Raw genomic sequence first — 19,970 nt, forward strand, 5'->3', positions numbered from 1 at the left:
TCAGGTCACGATCTCGCGGTTTGTGAGTTCGAGCCCCGCGACGGGCTCTGTGCCGACAGCTCGGAGGCTGGAGCCCGCTTCGGGTTCTGTGTCTCCCTCTCTCTCTGCCCCTCCCCTGCTCTCACTCTGTCCCTCTCTCTCAAAAATAAATAAACATTAAACAACAACAACAACAAAAACTGTGGCTATTTTTTTCATTATAAAAATAATCAACCATATCAGCCACTTATACAGAAAATATCTCCAAATATCTTCAGCCACGATTCACGAGGTGACAGGAGAGACGGGAAACAACCTTGTCCCTGACGGTTAGGTATCTGCTCTCCACAACCACCTCACCGAGATCCCGACATTCGCTGGTAAATGAAAGAACAAAAGGGCCAGAGCTCGGTGTGAGGGCACACATCCCTGCATTCACCAACACAGTGCCACTGCGAGACGGAGAGCGGTTTCCACAACTGACCAATAAACAAGAAAGAACATTGGTTGGCAGGGGAAAAAAAAGCCAATTTCAAATGAGGCCTGTAGTTCAAGAATTCAAGGTTCTGCAACCAAAATAAATATATAAAAAGGGTCATCTAATAAACCAAATACCTCTTCCTGTTAATTGTCACACATGAAAATATGGAAGAGTTATTTACCACCATATTTTAGTCAGCTGGTGTACGAGGTCAGCCAGGCTATGGCTGCCAAGCAAAACACTCACCGCTGCAGCTCCCAGGGGCAGCGCATTTAGGCTGATGACTGAGCTGACCTGTGACCTGTGTCATGGGGCCAAGAACACCCACCGGAAGGACCTGTCTGTGGCCCTCAAGTGGTTTCTACGATCCAATGTGGCTTCCCCCACACACAATGCCGACTCTTCCTTTTCTTTTCTACCAACCCATCTGTGTCATCCTTCATCCGGCCACACTCTGGATTTTGAGTAACATAAGAGGTACCAATGGATGCTGCCAGGCCATGGTGCTGGCCCTCAGGGATTAAAGCAAGAAAAAAAAGGTTGAATAAACACGATCTTAGAAAAGAGATTACCAGTTGGTTGTAAAACAACACTGCAACCTAAACACAGTCTTACCATACTCTCAAATACAGAAGTATGTGGGTTCCCACATAAAAGCAAGGGTTTTTTTTTTTTTAAGTTTTTACACTACAGAGAAAAATATTTTTTTAACTAAAAATGTGACTTCATTAATTTGAACTCCACTAATTTAGAATTTCGGCTGTTTGGCTAAAATGGAGGTTAAACTGCCTTTCATGTTGTATTTTAAACAAAGCACTTCAACGAGGGAGAAGTTTTAGGACAAGCGTTGTTTAATGTCTACAAAAGAGGGGTGCCTGGGTGGCTCAGTCAGTTAAGCGTCCAACTCTTGATTTCGGCTCAGGTCATGATCTCACGGTTCCTGAGTTTGAGACCCACATCAGGCTCTGTGCTGACAGTGTGGAGCCTGCTTGGGATTCTCTCTCCCTCCCTCCCTCCCTCCCCCTTTCTGCCCCTCCCCTGCTTGTGCCCTCTCTGTCTCTCAAAATAAATAAATAAACTAAAAAAAAAAAAAAAAAGGGAAAGTAATATTTAAAAAAAAAAACTTCTACAAAAGAAGCATGTTTAAGGACTTTAGCATATTAATTGTTGATATGCAAATAAATTTGCTGATTAGAATTTGGAATGTGTATAGACCTAGAAACTATTCAAAGTTGTCTCACCATGGTCATTTCACTTGATTGCTTTCCAAAACCCCAAGAAGCTGCCTGACAAAACAGGGGTATTCTCATTTTATAGGCAACAGAAACAGAGAAGCCAAGTAGCTTGCCCAAGGTCACAATGTAGGAATAAACACATCTTATATCTAATATTCTCACAATATGAATAGTATTTAGCTTTTTTATTACAGTAAACCCACAGGACATCAATCTAAAATACTCCCACTAGCTACTTGGAATTTCTATACGTACCTAAAACAAGTTGTGCCACACACGTATTATCCAGCACAAAAATTGTATGTTATGATTAAAACCATGTAAAGCTTATGTGAATGGTAAGAAACTAAAGGAAACAGAAAATTTTAAGCCTAATAAGGAAAGTGGAAGGATGTCAGATGGGACTTTTTTGTAACTGTTAGAAATCATAAACTATACTTTGGTCAGGAAGCTAAATTTTTAAATTATATATGCCCTAATTCACAGCTTTCAGCAATTTAGACTGGTTTTATTTCACTTTTAAGCACACCCATCTCATATATGAATCTCAATAATGACAGATGACAAATTCATAGTTCAAATCATATTTAATGAAAAGCTGATGGACAGAAAGCTGTTGGGGTAAATTATACATAGATTTCTGAACAATCAAACTATAATCATGAGGTTCAAAAAAGAAACTGAAAATGCTTATGTCCCTTTCACTGAGGATTTTGCCATAAAATGATTTCAAAATTGACATTATATTGATACTATCTCTTTCAGCCCACAACACACACACTCTGACAAATAGGTAATGTTTTGCCAGTTTAAAACACAACCTGAGTAAATAAACAAGTAACCATTCAGCAAAGTATGGAAGCATTCCTAAAGACTTTTCTTTCCCTTAGCAAAGAGAAAATTGCAGAAATCATTCACAAAACTAACTAGAATCAGCCCATTCACTGGTTCAACTATGGGAAAGGGAATGTTTCAAAAGGGCCTATTCATAGGAAAAAGCCAAAGGCTAAAAACTGCATATAAATTTATGATAGCAATTTTGAATGCGCCAAGCAGGACCTAAAAGGTGTTTAGATTCATGGGATTCACAGAGAATCCTATATGTTGCCATTCAACTGCCAGAGTGAAAGGAAGCATAACTATTAAAATGTCACAGTTTCAGCAGCCACCATGCAAGATAATACTGTCTTTATTTTCTCAAGAAAGTGACAGAAAAAATGACTTGAAAATCCAGATGCTACCCAACACAGCGGGGAAAGGAAGGAAGGGAGTCCTCGCAGTAAAATGTACTTGCCCCTCATTTTCATGTTTTAAACAAGGCTAGTTCTACTGCCCCCATTTCCACTTTTAGTCTGAGGGAGAAATCATCAACCCCGGGCAAACTCACGCATCTTCTAAAGTGATCTTGCATAGAAGGGGATAAATGAAAGAACGGGAAATAAAGGTTTTGACTCAAGATGTGAAAACTTGAGTTTTCTTTCGGCCCCTCGACGGGAGAAAATAAGGTGCCAAAAGAAGTCTCAAGTTATTTATTCCCTTCGCGAAACACCGAGTATGTGACCCTGGTCACCATTCAACTACACCAACAGCAGAGCAGACGGCTTCAACTTGAAACAGCTAATGAAACTGAACAGCAAGCATGCCAAAGGGAATAAAGGCACAGCAGCGGACACAGGCATCAAAAATTCAAAGACAAAAAAAAAAATGTTGCAATCACCGAATTGTTTCTGTCAGTTAAAACCATGTGACCTAATTCCATAAAAGACTCTCTTCCTGTTTCTCAGCTGAGGGAACATCAAGAAACTCCGAGGAAGGATCATTCAGGCAGCTCACTGCGAACAGGAGGAAGTCACACTCCACTCAAGGCCAGGCTAAACGGGGGACAGCCTACCCATGTTGTAAACAATGTAATCCTCACAATTACATTGTATATAACAGCCCTCAGACATGAAGTACCTGTTATTGTGACCTACTGTGCTTTGAAAGTGCTCCAAAATGTGAACAGATGATCTGGCGATTCTGTGCTCCAAGATCGTCATACGATTTGATGTTGTAGCTCTTTCACCATTATGTGAATTCGTCTGCGATTCTGCTTCCAAATGGAGACTGTGTACCATGAGGGCCCACAGAATCCAGCTCTGGAGCTACAGAAACTGGCTGTAAGCCTGGTTCCCGTCAGCCTCGAGCCATGCGAGCCTGGACAACCCCCGAGGTCTCAGTGTCTCACGTGCAGACCCAACCTCACAGACCTGACAAGTGAGCTACACATGGACAGGCACCTAAGGCAACAAGCCCAGCACCTGGCCACGCAGTACGTGTGCAATAAACCACTGCTAAATGCATGATGACGTGTACGTTAGCCGAGTCTCTTGGCTGAATGTACGTCGTTTCTTATAACGTAAGAGGGATCCCTGGAAAAACAAAACACAGAAAAACAATCACAGTGGTGACTGGAACCTAACAATGCTGAACAGAAATGGAAAACATTTATTTTTATGTTTTTTAATTTTTTTTGAGAGAGAGAGAGAGTGAGAGCATGCACGCGTGAGCGGGTAAGGGGCAGAGAGAGAAGGAGACAGAGAGTCCAAAGCAGGCTCCACACTGTCAGTGCAGGGCCCGACGTGGGGCTTGAACCCACAAACTGTGAGATCATGATCTGAGCCGAAGTCAGACACTCAACCAACTCAGCCATCCAGGTGCCCCCAAAATGGAGACCTCTTTAAAAAGAATATGTAAGTACAACAAACTGAAGTTCAAATAAACATGATGTGATGGGGCACCTGGGTGGCTCAGTCAGGCGAGCACCTGACTCTTGGTTTCTTTCGGCTCAGGTCACCATCTCAGGGTTGTGGGATCAGGCCCCACATCGGGCTCTGCACTGAGCGTGGGCTTGGGATTCTCTCTCTCTCTCTCTCTCTCTGCCCCTCTCCCCTGCTTGTGTTCTCTCTAAAATAAAAAAGTTAATTAATTAAGAAAATACGATATGGTATGTACATAAAATGGACATTATTCAAGCGAAAAAGGAAATTCTGACACGTGCCACGTGGATGAAAGTGAAAGAAGCCAGACATGAAATGACAAATGTTATAAGGTTCCACTTATAAGAAGTACCTCAAAGAGGCAAATTCACAGAGACAGAAAGTACAACAGAAGTTACCAGGGGCTGGGAAAGGGGCAATGGAGACTTAGGATTTAATTGGCACCTAGTTTCCGCCTGAGACGATGAAAGAGTTCTGGAAATATGCGCTGGTGGTGACCATACGACACGGGGAATGTACTTGACTGAATCACACACTCAGAAACAACTGCAATAGTAAATTTCACGTTATGTAAATTTTACCATAAGAAATCAGACTATGTGAGTAAAGTCTTTCCGTAGTATAGAAGAGTTAGTGAGTCGTAACAGACTAGACTCCCCTCTCAAATGCCAGCAGTAAAACGTGCTCGTCTCTGGAATACCATGCAACATAAAAAGTCTCGAACGTGGCCAAAGTCCCATGTTTCCCTGCTAAACTGTTCTGCCTCCTGCCATTCCACTGCCATGGAGGACTTCCTCCTGCGGCAGGTGCATGCTGGTACCTGCCGTTCCCTCTACCCGGAATATTCTTTCATTTGCATTGCTCAGTCCCTGGTTTCGCGACTGTCTCTACTTAAATGCTGCTTCCCCAGAGACCCTCTATCTAAAGAAATCTCTTGCTTGTATTTGCTCCCATTCTGTCACTCTCCGCGACTCTGCTCTGCTTTATTTTTCTTCACTGCACTTGGCATTTTCAGAAATGATTTTATATATTTATTTCTTTATGTATTGCCCATCTCCTCCACTAAAATACAAACTATAAGAGGGCAGGGACTTCATTCCTCATGTTCACAGAAAGACTTCCAGCCTTTAAAACAGTGTCTCATGGGGCGCCTGGGTGGCGCAGTCGGTTAAGCGTCCGACTTCAGCCAGGTCACGATCTCGCGGTCCGGGAGTTCGAGCCCCGCGTCGGGCTCTGGGCTGATGGCTCAGAGCCTGGAGCCTGTTTCCGATTCTGTCTCCCTCTCTCTCTGCCCCTCCCCCGTTCATGCTCTGTCTCTCTCTGTCCCAAAAATAAATAAACGTTGAAAAAAAAAAATTTAAAAAAACAGTGTCTCATGAAGACGGGGCACTCAGTAACTATTTTTTTGATAAATAAACTTTAAAAATTCACAATTACTGAAAAGGAAATATGTCATATAGAATATATTAATTTGGGACATCTGGCTGGCTCAGTCAGTGTAGCATGCGACTCTTGATCTCAGGGTTGTGAGTTCAAGCCCCACACTGGGTGTAGAGATTACTTAAAAATAAAATTTAAAAAAAAAATACAGGGGCACCTGGGTGGCTCGGTCAGTTAAGTGTCCAACGCTTGGTTTCACCTCAGGCCATGGACTCACAATTCCTAAGATCGAGCCCCAGGTCAGGCTCTGCACTGATAACATGGAGCCTGTGTGGAATTCTTTCTCTCCCTCTCTCTCTGCCCCTCCCCAACTCGCTCACTCTCTTAAAGTAAATCAATAACCTTAAAAAAAAAAAAAAAAGAATACATTAATTTTTTGGTCGCATAACAGTAATACAGTATAATCCCATATTTGTAGGAGAAAAAAAGACAGATATAAATACACATGTCTATCTACAGGCATGTGCATTAGAAAAAGTATGGAAGAATATATACCAAATATCAACAGTGGCTTTCTTTTTATGTGAAGAAAATATATGGCCATTTTCCCCCTTGTTTTCATATTTTCTAACTTCTCTACAATGAAAGATTTGTGTAATTAAAAAAAAAAAAAAAAAAGACAATTTTACCAGCAAATCAACTAAGAGCTCACTCCACTTATATAATTACAGATATGTAAAAAGACTTGACTACAAGAAGTTCATCATAGTTTTACATATAATGACAAAAACCAGACAACCAGGGGCGCCTGGGTGGCTCAGTGGGTTAAACGTCAGACTTTGCCTCAGGTCATGATCTCGGGGTTGGTGAGTTCCAGCCCCACGTCGGGCTCTGTGCTGACAGCTCCGAGCTTGAAGCCTGCTTTGGATTCTGTCTTCCTCTCTCTCTCTGCCCCTCCCCTGCTCATGCTCTCTCTCTCTCTCAAAAATACATAAACGTTAAAAAATACAAAAATTTTAAAAAAGACAACCAAAATGTTCAATGTTAGTTAAATTACTGACATACTGACATCCATAAGACAGAATACCATACATCCATTTATAAGCTATGCTGTAGGAAAACACTGACGTGAGGAAAATGTAAGTTGGGGCGCTTGGGTGGCTCAGCCAATTAAGTTTCCGACTCTCTGATTTTGGCTCAGGTTATGATCTCACGGTTGTGAGATCAAGCCCCATGTGGGGTTCTGTGCTGACAGCACAGAGCCTGCTTGGGATCCTCTCTCTCCCTCTCTCTGTGTCCCTCCCCCCCTCCCTCTCTCTCTCTCTCTCTCCAAAATATATAAGTAAACATTTAAAAAATGTAAGTTAAAGAAAGAACATGTAGAATATGACACATTTTTAAACAAGAGAATTGATGGCATATACACCAAAATGTTAATGATAGTTACTTCTGATTGCTATTATTTTTACTTTTTTTCCTTCTTTGTGCTTCGCTGTATACAAAGGTACCAAAAGTAAATATGCATTATCTGGTATTCAAAAAAATGAGCTTATACTTGACACATCCCCAAAGGCAAGGGAATTAAAAGCAAAAATGAACTATTGGGACCTCATCAAGATAAAAAGCTTCTGCACAGCAAAGGAAACAACCAACAAAACTAAAAGGCAACCAACGGAATGGGAAAAGATATTTGCAAATGACATATCGGACAAAGGGCTAGTATCCAAAATCTATAAAGAGCTCACCAAACTCCACACCCGAAAAACAAATAATGCATTGAAGAAATGGGCAGAAAACATGAATAGACACTTCTCCAAAGAAGACATCCAATGGCCAACAGACACATGAAAAGATGCTCAACGTCACTCCTCATCAGGGAAATACAAATCAAAACCACACTGAGATATCACCTCACACCAGTCAGAGTGGCCAAAATGAACAAATCAGGACACTATAGGTGCTGGAGAGGATGTGGAGAAATGGGAACCCTCTTACACTGTTGGTGGGAGTGCAAACTGGTACAGCCGCTCTGGAAAACAGTGTGGAGGTTCCTCAAAAAATAGACCTGCCCTATGACCCAGCAGTAGCACTGCTAGGAATTTACCCAAGGGATACAGGAGTACTCATGCAGAGGGGTACTTGTACCCCAATGTTTATAACAGCACTTTCAACAATAGCCAAATTATGGAAAGAGCCTAAATGTCCATCAACTAATGAATGGATAAAGAAATTGTGGTTTATATACACAATGGAGTACTATGTGGCAATGAGAAAGAATGAAATATGGCCCTTTGTAGCAACATGGATGGAACTGGAGAGTGTTATGCTAAGTGAAATAAGCCATACAGAGAAAGACAGATACCATATGTGTTCACTCTTACGTGGATCCTGAGAAACTTAACAGAAACCCATGGAGGAGGGGAAGGGAAAAAAAAAAAAAGAGGTTAGAGTGGGAGAGACCAAAGCATAAGAGACTCTTAAAAACTGAGAACAGGGGAGCCTGGGTGGCGCAGTCGGTTAAGCGTCCGACTTCAGCCAGGTCACGATCTCGCGGTCCGTGAGTTCGAGCCCCGCGTCAGGCTCTGGGCTGATGGCTCAGAGCCTGGAGCCTGTTTCTGATTCTGTGTCTCCCTCTCTCTCTGCCCCTCCCCCGTTCATGCTCTGTCTCTCTCTGTCCCAAAAATGAATAAACGTTGAAAAAAAAAAAAATTTAAAAAAAAAAAAAAAAAAAAAAAAACTGAGAACAAACTGAAGGTTGACCGGGGGTGGGAGGGAGGGGAGGGTGGGTGATGGGTATTGAAGAGGGCGCCTTTTTGGATGAGCACTGGGTGTTGTATGGAAACCAATTTGACAATAAATCTCATATATTAAAAATAAAATAAAATAAAATAAAATAAAATAAAATAAAATAAAATAAAATAAAATAAAATAAAATAAATAAAATAAAATAATAAAATAGGATAGAATAGAATAGAATAGAATAAAATAAAATAAAGTAAAAATGAGCTTAAGTTAACTGTGTGTGCCAAAAGCCGCCTTCTTGCCTTGTTTGAGCGCCATCTAGTGGTTGGAAAACATAATACAATTTTCACAATGCAGTAAAGGTTTCTAAAGGTGATCTTTGTAAAACAAGCACAAAGACAAGTATTACTATACTACGTGGCTGATTAAATTTCCTGAAGCAACTGAACAATTAATTTAAAAGAGTCAGAGTATTCTCAAACTTTAGGAAATAGCAGTTATCGGAGAAATTGGTAATTCCTGTTGCTTTTTTTTTCAGCCCTCAAATATTTTAGACTGTCCCAAGACAGAGCCTTTCCTCTTTTTTAAACTGATTGATATTTAATCCTTGAAAGAAGCAGAAAGTCAAACACTTTTACATGCTTTATGGTGTTTTATACCCCCCCTCCCATACACACACACCAAAAAATCTAGAGGGCAGGTGTTACCGTTTCCATTTTACAGAAGCTTCAAAAGTCCCAGTGAGATTAAGCAGCTTGCCTAAATTCACAAAACTAGTCAGTAGCGGAGCTGAGACAGTGGAACCAGACAAAGTTGGTCTGGCTCCAAAATCTACGCTCCCCCTATCATGCTTCACTGCCTCCATTCCTTACAGGTCACTCAAAAAGTCAGTGCACCTTTTCGGTAAAATGATTCTCATTCTTAATAAGTATACAAAAGCATGTGGACTCTTAAAATAAATAAATAAATAAGTAAATACATAAATAAACAAACAAACAAACAAACCAAAAACAGAAACAGAATCATAAACACAGAGAACAGGGGTACCTGGGTGATTCGGCTTCAGTTAAGCATCCACCCGAGTCTTGATTTCAGCTCAGGTCATAATATCATGGTTCATGAGTTCAAGCCCCAAGAGGGGCTCTGCACTAACAGCAAGGAGCCTGCTTGGAACTCTCTGTCTCCCTCTCTCTCTCTGCCCCTCCCCTGATCGCGCTTGCCTGCACTCTCTCTCTCAAAAATAAACATTTGAAAGGAAGGGGAGGGGAGGAGGGAGAAGGAAGGAAGGAGGAAAGGAAGGAAAGGAAAGGAAAGGAAAGGAAAGGAAAGGAAAGGAAAGGAAAGGAAAGGAAAGGAAAGGAAAGGAACCCGGTGGTTGCTAGGAGAGGGAGGTGGAGGAATGGAGGAAATAAGTGGAGGGGATTGACAGGTTTAAACTTCTAGTCATAAAATAAGTCATGGGATGAAAAGTACAACAGAGAACACAATCAATAACGCTGTAATGATGTTGTATGGCAACTACACATTGTGGGGAGCGCTGCACAATGCAGAAGAAGAACTGTTGAATCACTAGGTTGTCCACCTAAAACTAATAGAACCCTGCATGTCAACCGTAATTCAATAAAAATTAAAATTACAAAATAAGTGCACAAGCTGTCACTATATGGCTGAGCATTGCTCTCAAATCTAGAACTGTAAGCTCATTAAGTATTTATGTTCGAATCAAGTATCAATTTAAAACAAAAGAACTTTTAAAATATATCATTCTTTTTTATTTTAAAAAAATGTTTTTCTTAATGTTTATTTACTTTTGAGAGAGAGACAGACAGACAGACAGACAGCAGGAGTGGGGAAGGATATAGAGGAGTAGACAAAGAATCTGAAGCAGGCTCCAGGCTCTGAGGTGTCCACACAAAGCCCGATGTGTGGCTCGAACTCACAAACCGTGAGATCATGACCTGAGCAGAAGTCAGACGCTTAACAGGCTGAGCCACCCAGGCGCCCCTAAAATACATCCTTCTATGCACTGTTCTGTTAGTTGGCTATGCCAGTGCCAGGAGGATGCGGTACTTTCCATTTCCTGCGTCGGCACCGACACTCAGACCTTCATCACGCGGTGGATCCATTACCGCAGTGCCTGGCATGTGGCTTTCCTGCCCTACTTCCTCTTCTCTCCTGCTCCTTCCAGTCTACCATTCACCCTCCCTAACAAGTGATCTCCCTAAAACAATACTTTAACCAAACCCACTCAACAAGAACCTACAATGCTAATCCTCAGCTTTTCAACAGGTGTGGCCCAAAATAAGCACCCTTCTCCAGGCCGCTAGACCTGGGCAGGCTTATGACTCTACCCTGCAACACCATGAATCATGTTGGGAAGCGTTTTTAGTGATCCGTAAAATCTGGTCCCCACCTATCACACTTGTGTCTCATGCCCTGCCAACACAAACTAGAAGAATTAATGCAAGTCCTTCAGTCATGCTTTACTCACAGCACAAGAACCGCTTTCATCCATACGTACATGGCTATTCATTGTGGCACTCGCTTGCAATGTAATAACAAAACACTGGAAGCAATCCAAATGGTTAATGTATTTGGCTATATTGATTTTGGTATATTCAGGGCATATGCTATGCCCGCATCAAAAAGAATGAGGAAGCTAATATAGAGAAGGCTCTCCAAAATACAATCCAAAACCCCAAGGTACAGAAGTGCATGTAACATACGTTATTGTCTAAAACAAGGGGGATGTATGTGCATGCGTTTATAAATGCATGTGCTACGGTCTGAATGTTTGGATCCCCCTCCCATAATGCATATGTTGAAATCCTAACCCCAAAAGGTGATGGGATTAGCAGGTGGGCCTTTGGGGGAGGGGTGAGACCTTCAGGCATGGGATCAGTTCCCATTATTAGAAAGGCCCCCACAGAGCCTGCTCACCCCTTCTACCACGTGAGGGCCAGAGAAGGTCCTGACTACGCACCAGGAAGAGGGCCCTCACCCAGTCATGTTGATGTCACAGCCGCAGACTCCCGGCCGCTAGAACCGTGAGCAGAAAACTCCGCTTGTTCATGAGCTCCCCAGTCGGAGGGTGGGGGGGGGGGGGTGTTCTGTTACAGGGGCCTAAACGGACTAAGACAGCATGAGACGTCCTCTGAAAGCACATCTAAGAACACTTGGCAACATCGGCTGCCTCTGGGGAAGGGAACTGGACACACGACAGGATGGAGGAAGGGAGACTTCCCGCTTTGTAACCTTTTGTGTCTTTTGAATTTGGGACCTCAAGAACGTATTATCTTTTCAGACAAAAATAAATGATAATTTTTAAAGTTGCAGCTACAGGGGCGCCCGGGTGGCACATTCCAACCCCTCCAAAACACTTTCCAGAGTCCTGTAATCCTGACTATCCTACACAGCATCCATATACCTTCTAACATTGCACCTACCTGAAACATACATAACTGATCCTGTAACCGAATTATTTAAAAAAACAAAACAAAACAAAGACACTGAAGAAGTAATACAGTGGACCCTGAACGACGCGGGGGGTTAGGAGCACCGACCCCTGCACCGTGGAAAATCCACACATAACTTTTTCAAAATTTATTTATTTTGAGAAAGAGAGGGAGGGACAGGCAGAGAGAGAGAGAGAGAGAGAGAGAGAGAGAGAAATCCGAGCAGACTCCACACTGGTACAGAGCCAGACACGGGGTTCAATTTCACAACCATGAGATCATGACCTGAGCTGAAATCAAGAGTTGGACGCTTAACCAACTGAACCACCCAGGTGCCCCTGGCATGGGAACCACCACATATAACTTCTGACCCAAACTTAACCCCTAAGGGCCTACTATTGACCAGAAGCCTTACCAATAACACACAGTCTATTCACACGTATTTGTATGCTATACGTATTATATCCGATAGAAAGTCAGCTAGAGAAAAGACTATACCATTAAAGAAAATCGTAAGAAAGAGAAAACAGATTTACAGTACAGGGCTACATTTATTAGAAAAAAAAATCCACATACACGTGGACCCGCAGAGTTCAAATCTGTGCTGTTCAAGGGTCAACCGTAATTTCTGCTGAAGGACACAGTGACAGTCACAAGGTGATGCAGTCAGAGTATCTAATAAAATGAAAGTCTGATCCCGGCCTTTATGATAAAAATCTTTCAATCACATTAGGACAAAATCGAAACTGCTTTCTTTTTTACAAGACCCCTCAAATCTGCCAAGCCCCCGCCCCTCACCTCCAGTTCCACACACCGGGCCTCCCCTCTGCCGCTCCCCTACTGGGGCCAGCCCCTCCTATTCCCTAGGGCTCAGGAGGCCACTTAAGCATCTCTCCTTCTTCAGTTGCCTCCAGAAAGGGCTACTGGCTGAGGGCCACAGGGGTGGGAAGGAGACTTCCATGACATAGCCTTTGGTACCTTCTGGGATTTGAACCATGAGAATGAATTCCCTTTCGAAACCTAAGTGCCACTTCGTCCCAGGAAATCTGTGACTCACCCTGTCCCGCTCTACCTCAGACCCTGAGACGCTGCTGCTGTGTTCATGCTCCACTGCACTCATGTGTTGGTTTACAGACAGATTATAAGCTCTTCGAGGGCAAGAGACGTTATCTAGTTCCTCATTATATCCTGAGATGTAAATGGATAAATTTAGCTTACAGGGGCGCCTGGGTGGCTCAGTCGGTCAAACTCAGACTTCAGCTCAGGTCACGATCTCGCGGTTGGTGGGTTCGAGCCCCGCGTCGGGCTCTGTGCTGACAGCTCAGAGCCTGGAGCCTGCTTCGGATTCTGTGTCTCCCCCTCTACCCCTCCCCCGCTCATGCTCTCTCTCTCTCTCTCTCTCTCTCTCTCTCTCTCTCTTTCAAAAAACCAAAAAATAAACATTTACAAAATTAATAATAGCTTATAAATAACGAAAGGTCATCTGGTCCAGTCACAAGGACGACACATATTAATTACAAATGTGTTCCCATATACCACACCCTCACGGGGGGATACTCGGATGCCCACAAACCAAAAAAAAATAAGCACGGTTTTGTTTCTTGTTTTTGCTGCTATTATTTAGTATTTAGAAATATATAAAATCGGCCATGCAAGCAATTTTAAATATTTTATTAAGAAAAAATAAACAGCATATTATTTAAACTCTACTCTTAAATTAATCTTGATTTTATTTCAGACTTTTGCTTCACAAGTAAATTTAATACAGTGAAAAGTTAAAAACTATTGAAGAATCTTAATAGGATTTTGCAACCATGCCTGGAAACTCGAACAAAATCTGATTACTCTAGTGCCAAAAATAATTTATAGTAAGCAAGAATTAGATTAGTCCTAAAGGCCTTACAGTGTCTTAAAAAAAAGGCAGACATCAATTTTTGGCTGCAAAAAATGGGCTGCACTTGAAAACCGCACATATGGATCCAAGAAATTCCAGGAGTGAGCAATCTAAAAACCATCTAAATTCAGAGTCTTCTCTGCAGAGATTCATCGTAGTGCTGAATAATTCATACACTAGGTAATCCCATCTCTGACTCTGCCAATGAGGCGGCACCTGCTAGCTCAGGGCCTGCTCAATGTCAAGGCTCTACAGGTCACACATCAAACACCAGCACCGAGGGGCAGGGACAATACCAGCACAAAGAGGTACAATGCCACCAACGAAGCCTCCAGGACCATCCCACACACACACCTGCACGATGCCGCTTACTCTACAACTTTTCACACTTTCTAAGATTCCGATATGCTTTTTCGTATAAACTAGGGTGAATTAAGAAAACGGAATGACATCAAAGAGAATAAATACGTGAGGAGAGCAAAGGATCTTCGAGAAAGAGCAGTAATTAACAAAACTAACTATGAAGCCACAGTAATTCAAACCACGAAGCACCAGCAAAAATACGGCAAACTTGAGAGGGTACGAAATAGACAAAAAGAACTAACGAATTCTTCCCATCGCTATTCCTTAAGAAGTTCATCCTTCCCCCAGTGCTCCGAGGTGCCAGTTCTGCATAAATCAAACACATGTCCGCATACGCACCCTTCTTCTTCTTCGATTATTAGGATTTGCTCTTTGCCGTTTTAAGTTTTAGAATCAGCTCATCAACATCTCTCCACCTTATCCCCCCAGCCCCCATAAAAAGCTGTTGTGATTTTTAACTGGAATCGCCTTCTCTGTAGGTCCATTTGGGAAGAACTGACATCTTTACGGTAGTCTTCTTCATCTCTAAACATGGTATCTCTCTCCATTTAGTTAAGTCTTTTTCAATGCCTTTCAGAAGACACTAAAAACTGCGCCGTACCGTAGCTTACACAAGTGAAAAGAAAACGTGTGTGACAGCAAGTGACGAAGTCTCTCTATGCCCTTTTTCCTCTAAGTCTTATTTCAACACGAGCAGTGGCACTCAGTGAGAAACTCCTCACGGAGTAAGGAAACAGATTCATTTTCTTTTTTTTTAATTCAAGTTAGATAACATACAGTGTAGTCTTGGCTTCAGGAGTAGAACCCAGTGATTCAACTCTTACAAAGGACACCCCGTGCTCATCCCAACAAGTGCCCGCCTTAATGCCCGTCACCCCTTTAACCCATCCTCCCACCCACCCACACCAACCCCCAGTTTGATCTCTGTAGTTACGAGTCTCTTATGGTTTGCCTCCCTCTCTGTTTTTATCTTATTTTTCTTTCCCTTCCGCTATGTCATCTGTTGTGTTCTTCAAATTCCACATATGAGTGAAATCACAGGATATCTGCCCTCCTCTGACTAACTTATTTCGCTCACATAATACGCTCTAGTTCCACCCACGTTGTTGTAAATGGCAAGATTTCATTCTTTTTGACTACCAAGGAGTGTTCCATTGTATAGATATACCACATCTTCTTTATCCACCCACCAGTTGATGGACATTTGGGCTCTTTCCATACTTCGACTATTGTCAATAGTGCTGTTATAAATACTGGAGTGCATGTGCCCCTTCAAATCAGCACTCCTGTGTTCTTTGGATAAATATCTAGTAGTGCCATTGTTGGGTCGGAGGGTAGTTTTATTTTCAATTTTCGAGGAACCGCCATACTGTTCTCTGGAGTGGCTGTACTAGTTTGCATCCCACCAGCAGTGCAAAAGGGTTCCTCTTTCTCCTCATCCTCGCCAACATCTGTTGTTTCCTGAGTCATTAATTTTAGCCATCCTGACAGGTGTGAGGTGGTATTCCATTGTGGTTTTGATCTGTATTTGTTTCCCTGATGATGAGTGATGTTGAGCATCTTTACATGTGTCTGTTAGCCATCCGGATGTCGTCTTTGGAAAAGTGTCTATTCGTGTCTTCTGCCAATCTCTTCGCTACATTATTTGGTTTTTGGGTGTTGAGTTTGGTCATTTCTTTATCGATTTTGGATACTAACCCTCGACCCGATATGTCATTTGCAAATATCTTCTCCCATTCTGTCGGGTGCCTGTTAGTTTTGTTGATTGTGAAGGAAAACGGTTTCGTCCTCTGCTGATGCTATAATTGTCTTCAGTTTGACGTCTCCCACCAAGCCACAGCTTCTTTAACTTTCTAAGGATCTCAGAAGCAGTAATAAGTACCCACTTCCTATAACATGCAACTAATCCATGCTATCACATGAAACCGTAAACTAAGTGAAACTTCCAAGGCCCAATCCAACTGTATCCAGAAACTAGAAACTGAACATTATTGCCAAAATATATAAATAGTTCACAAAAAGGAAATAGCAATAATCCTTACTCTCTAAACACATAAAAATACACATACCCTTGATCATTAAAGAAAGGCAGATTGGGGGTGCCTGGGAGGCTCGGTCGGTTAAGCGACCCTTGACCTCGGCTCAGGTCATGATCTCATGGTTTGTGAGATCAAACCAAGCGTCAGGCTCTGCTGACAGAGTGGAGACTGGTTGGGATTCTTGCTCTCCCTCTCTCTCTCTGCCCCTCTCCCACTCGTGCCCACACTCTCGCGCAAAATAAATAAATAAACTTAAAAAAAAAAAAGGCAAATTAAAACCGTAAGGACCACAACATACATCCATAGATTTTTTTCTTTTTAATTCACCATCCAAAGGCAGAGAGACAGGCCTCCCAAGCCTGGGGTTGAGGGAGAGGGGAAATACTTATTTGTCACCGTTATCCTATTTTCATACTGAAAATTGGTGAAGGAAAGGAATTGTTTACCCTTATTTAATCACAGAGTAAAAACTGCATATAACTTAAAGGATGAAGGAGAGTTCTTCTTTACAGAAAAATTCCAGTTAATAAATACAAAAGAAAGGATCAAATTAAAAATATCACCACTTTAGGGGCGCCTGGGTGGTGCAGTCGGTTAAGCGTCCGACTTCAGCCAGGTCACGATCTCGCGGTCCGGGAGTTCGAGCCCCGCGTCAGGCTCTGGGCTGATGGCTCAGAGCCTGGAGCCTGTTTCCGATTCTGTGTCTCCCTCTCTCTCTGCCCCTCCCCCGTTCATGCTCTGTCTCTCTCTGTCCCAAAAATAAATAAACGTTGAAAAAAAATTAAAAAAAAAAAAAAAATCACCACTTTGTAATTTCTTATGAAACAGGTGATTCAGACCAAAGTCATCAATGGAGGCTAAAACACACTCAAACCTCAAATCAATCTTAGCACGATAACTGATACAAAACCACAGTTTCTGTATCCTGATGTAACACAATATCAAGTATATGGAATCACTTACACAGTACCCTTACCAAAACTGTTTAAGTTGCATCAAGCCTTTAAATCTGACTTCCAGTTTACAAAACACACACACACACACACACACACACACACACACGCACACACACACAGAGTTACAAGATATGAGAAGCAATCAGGTAAATCCAGAAGGTGGAACATTCTACAGAAAAACACACCCAGTTTGTTGAAAAATTTAATAGCACAGGGGGAAAAAATGTGGCAGGGGCTGGAGAGTGAATATGTCTATTATAAAGACATTTAAAGGGCATCTGGGTGGGTCAGTAGGTTAAGCATCTGACTCTTGGTTTTGCTCGGGTCATGATCTCACAGTTCATGAGATCCAGCTGTCAGCGCAGAGCCTGCTTGGGATTCCCTTTCTCTCCACCCTTGCCCCGCTCATGCTCTCTCTCCCTCTCTCTCTAAAAATAAATAAATAAAGACATTTAAGAAATGTAACTGGGGTGCTGGAGTGGCTCAATGGGTTGAGCATAGGACTCTTGATTTTGGCTCAGGTCATGATCTCGCAGTTTTTGTGAGTTCAAGCACAGAGCCTGCTTGGGATTCTCTGCCTCCCCCTCTCCCTGCCCCCCCCCCCCTCAAGCCCTCTGTCTCTTAAAAGAAATAAACTTAAAAAAAAGTTTTTTTTCTCTCTCTCAAAAATAAACAAAAAATTTTTGTTAAATTTTAATGGCTGCAGGGTACCTACAGAAAATATTTAATCAGTTTTCTATTTGTGGATGTTGTTTTTAGACTTCTGTCATAACAAATAATGCTGCATACATCATTTCCCCTGTGTACAAATACATCTCTAGTATAAATTCTGCAAAGTAGCATTGCTGGGTCAGAGTGTTTGTGTTTATAATTTTGACAGATCTTGCCAAACTGTTCCATGGAACTTGTGTCAATTTATACTCCTACAAGCAGGGCAAGAAGGTCTGTTTCCCCACCCTTTTGTCAATTTAATGCAATTTGAGACTCTTTGACCTGTGCCAGTTTGACAGATGAAAACCAAGATCTCCTTTTTAACTTTATTATAAAAACTGATAGGCATATAATAACACAGAGTGACTAGAATACTGAATACCCACATGGTCAATACCTACACAGGTTTAGTGTGACAGGCAGAATAACAGCCCCCTAAAGATGTTCGAGTCCCTGGGATCTGTGAATGTTATGTCACAGCATATATCAATACCTCATTCCTTTTTATTTCTCAGTGATAGTCCGTTGCATGAATGTACCATATTTGGCTTATCCATTCATAATTAATACCATTCTGACTGTTTCCGTATTTGCTTCACCTACTTTTTTCAAAGCATTTTAAAGTAAAATAAGGACATTTTCTTCTATAACCATAATACCATTATCAGACCCAACAAAATTAACAATAAATCCTCCTACCGAGTCCATATTGACATTTCTACAGTTGCTTTATAATGTCTGTTAGAATTAGGAACTAAATAAGTTGCATTCGTTGCTTCTGGTAGTTACATTTCTTTCTTTCTTTCTTTTTAATTTTTTTTTAATGTTTATTTTTAAGAGAGAGGGATATAGAGTGCGTGCTCACGCACAAGCGGGGGAGGGACAGAGAGAAAGGGACACACAGAATCTGAAGCCGGCTCCAGGCTCTGAGCTGTCAGCACAGAGCACAACGAGGGGCTCGAACCCACAAACCGTGAGAACATGACCTGAGCTGAAGTCGATGCTTAACCAACTGAGCCACCCAGGCGCCCCCCTCAAACCACTTTATTTAAAAAAAAATTCTTTTAATGTTTATTTATTTTTGAGAGAGAAAGGGAGAGAGACACAAGAGAGTGAGCAGGGGAGGGGCAGAGAGAGGGTTGTTGGGGTTTTTTTTTCATTTTTTTCATTGTTTTTTTCAAGTTTATTTTCTGTAGCCATTTGAGTGAATAAGACAGCTGCATATAAGCACACATTTACAAAATACATTTTACTTAACTGTAGGGAAAAAAAAGCAAGGGATAGGAGCAAAAAAAGAAAAGGCAAGGCATGTACAGGATGCTGACACTTGTGTTTAAACAATGTTGTAAAACTACATGAGACACATATGCTTAAATAACCTTGTATTATTCTAGAAGATTCAAAAGAAACTGCTATGAGGAATCACCTCCAGGGAAGGGAGGTGGCTGGGTGGAAGAAAGGAAAGAGAAAAACTTATTTCCAACTTTCCATACCTTTTGGATTTTCTATGGGTACATGTATGACAGAGGATGGACAGACAGAACGTTAAAAACTTTCTTTTTTGAATCGGCATACCACACAAGTTTACATGAATTTTCAATCTCCGAGGAACCTCTTACCTGCTGGTTGGTGCAGGGAAAGAAAACGAGAGGAGCTGATTCCAGAACGGGTCATTCTCAGAGACGGATTCCGTGCCCGATAACTTTTTTAAGTACTCATTTTTAGGAAGATCACCGATTCTGCTGCTGTTCGATCCCATCTTCCAATCTGGTAGATGACTTGTCCTTAAGCCTTCATTTCCGCAAGACAATCTACAAAGAATGAAAAGAAATTTCAAACTTGCTCAACATTAATCATACTTTTCCCATCCTTGACCTAAGTGAAAAAAAAAAAAAACCAGAAAATTACTTAAGGAAATCACACTTCTCTTTATTTTTAAATATATCAGACACCAGATACAAAGTCACAAAGGAGAG

At 41.8% G+C, this 19,970-nt stretch overlaps 1 protein-coding gene across 8 annotated transcripts in view; it reads right to left on the reverse strand.

The window, feature by feature from the left end:
- DYM (dymeclin) overlaps window positions 1-19,970 on the reverse strand; it is a 336,944-nt gene that overhangs the window by 307,585 nt on the left and 9,389 nt on the right. For 7 of the 8 annotated variants that reach the window (XM_045458095.1, XM_045458090.1, XM_045458091.1 and 4 more), the window contains one exon: window positions 19,614-19,805. In XM_045458095.1, the coding sequence (XP_045314051.1) occupies window positions 19,614-19,753 (140 nt within the window). In that variant the 5' untranslated portion in view covers window positions 19,754-19,805. Of the gene's footprint in view, window positions 1-19,613; window positions 19,806-19,970 lie in introns of those variants that run through there. The other variant, XM_045458096.1, reaches the window with a different exon arrangement.

This window comes from Leopardus geoffroyi, chromosome D3 (assembly GCF_018350155.1).
Source record: "Leopardus geoffroyi isolate Oge1 chromosome D3, O.geoffroyi_Oge1_pat1.0, whole genome shotgun sequence".
Taxonomy (NCBI): domain Eukaryota; kingdom Metazoa; phylum Chordata; class Mammalia; order Carnivora; family Felidae; genus Leopardus; species Leopardus geoffroyi.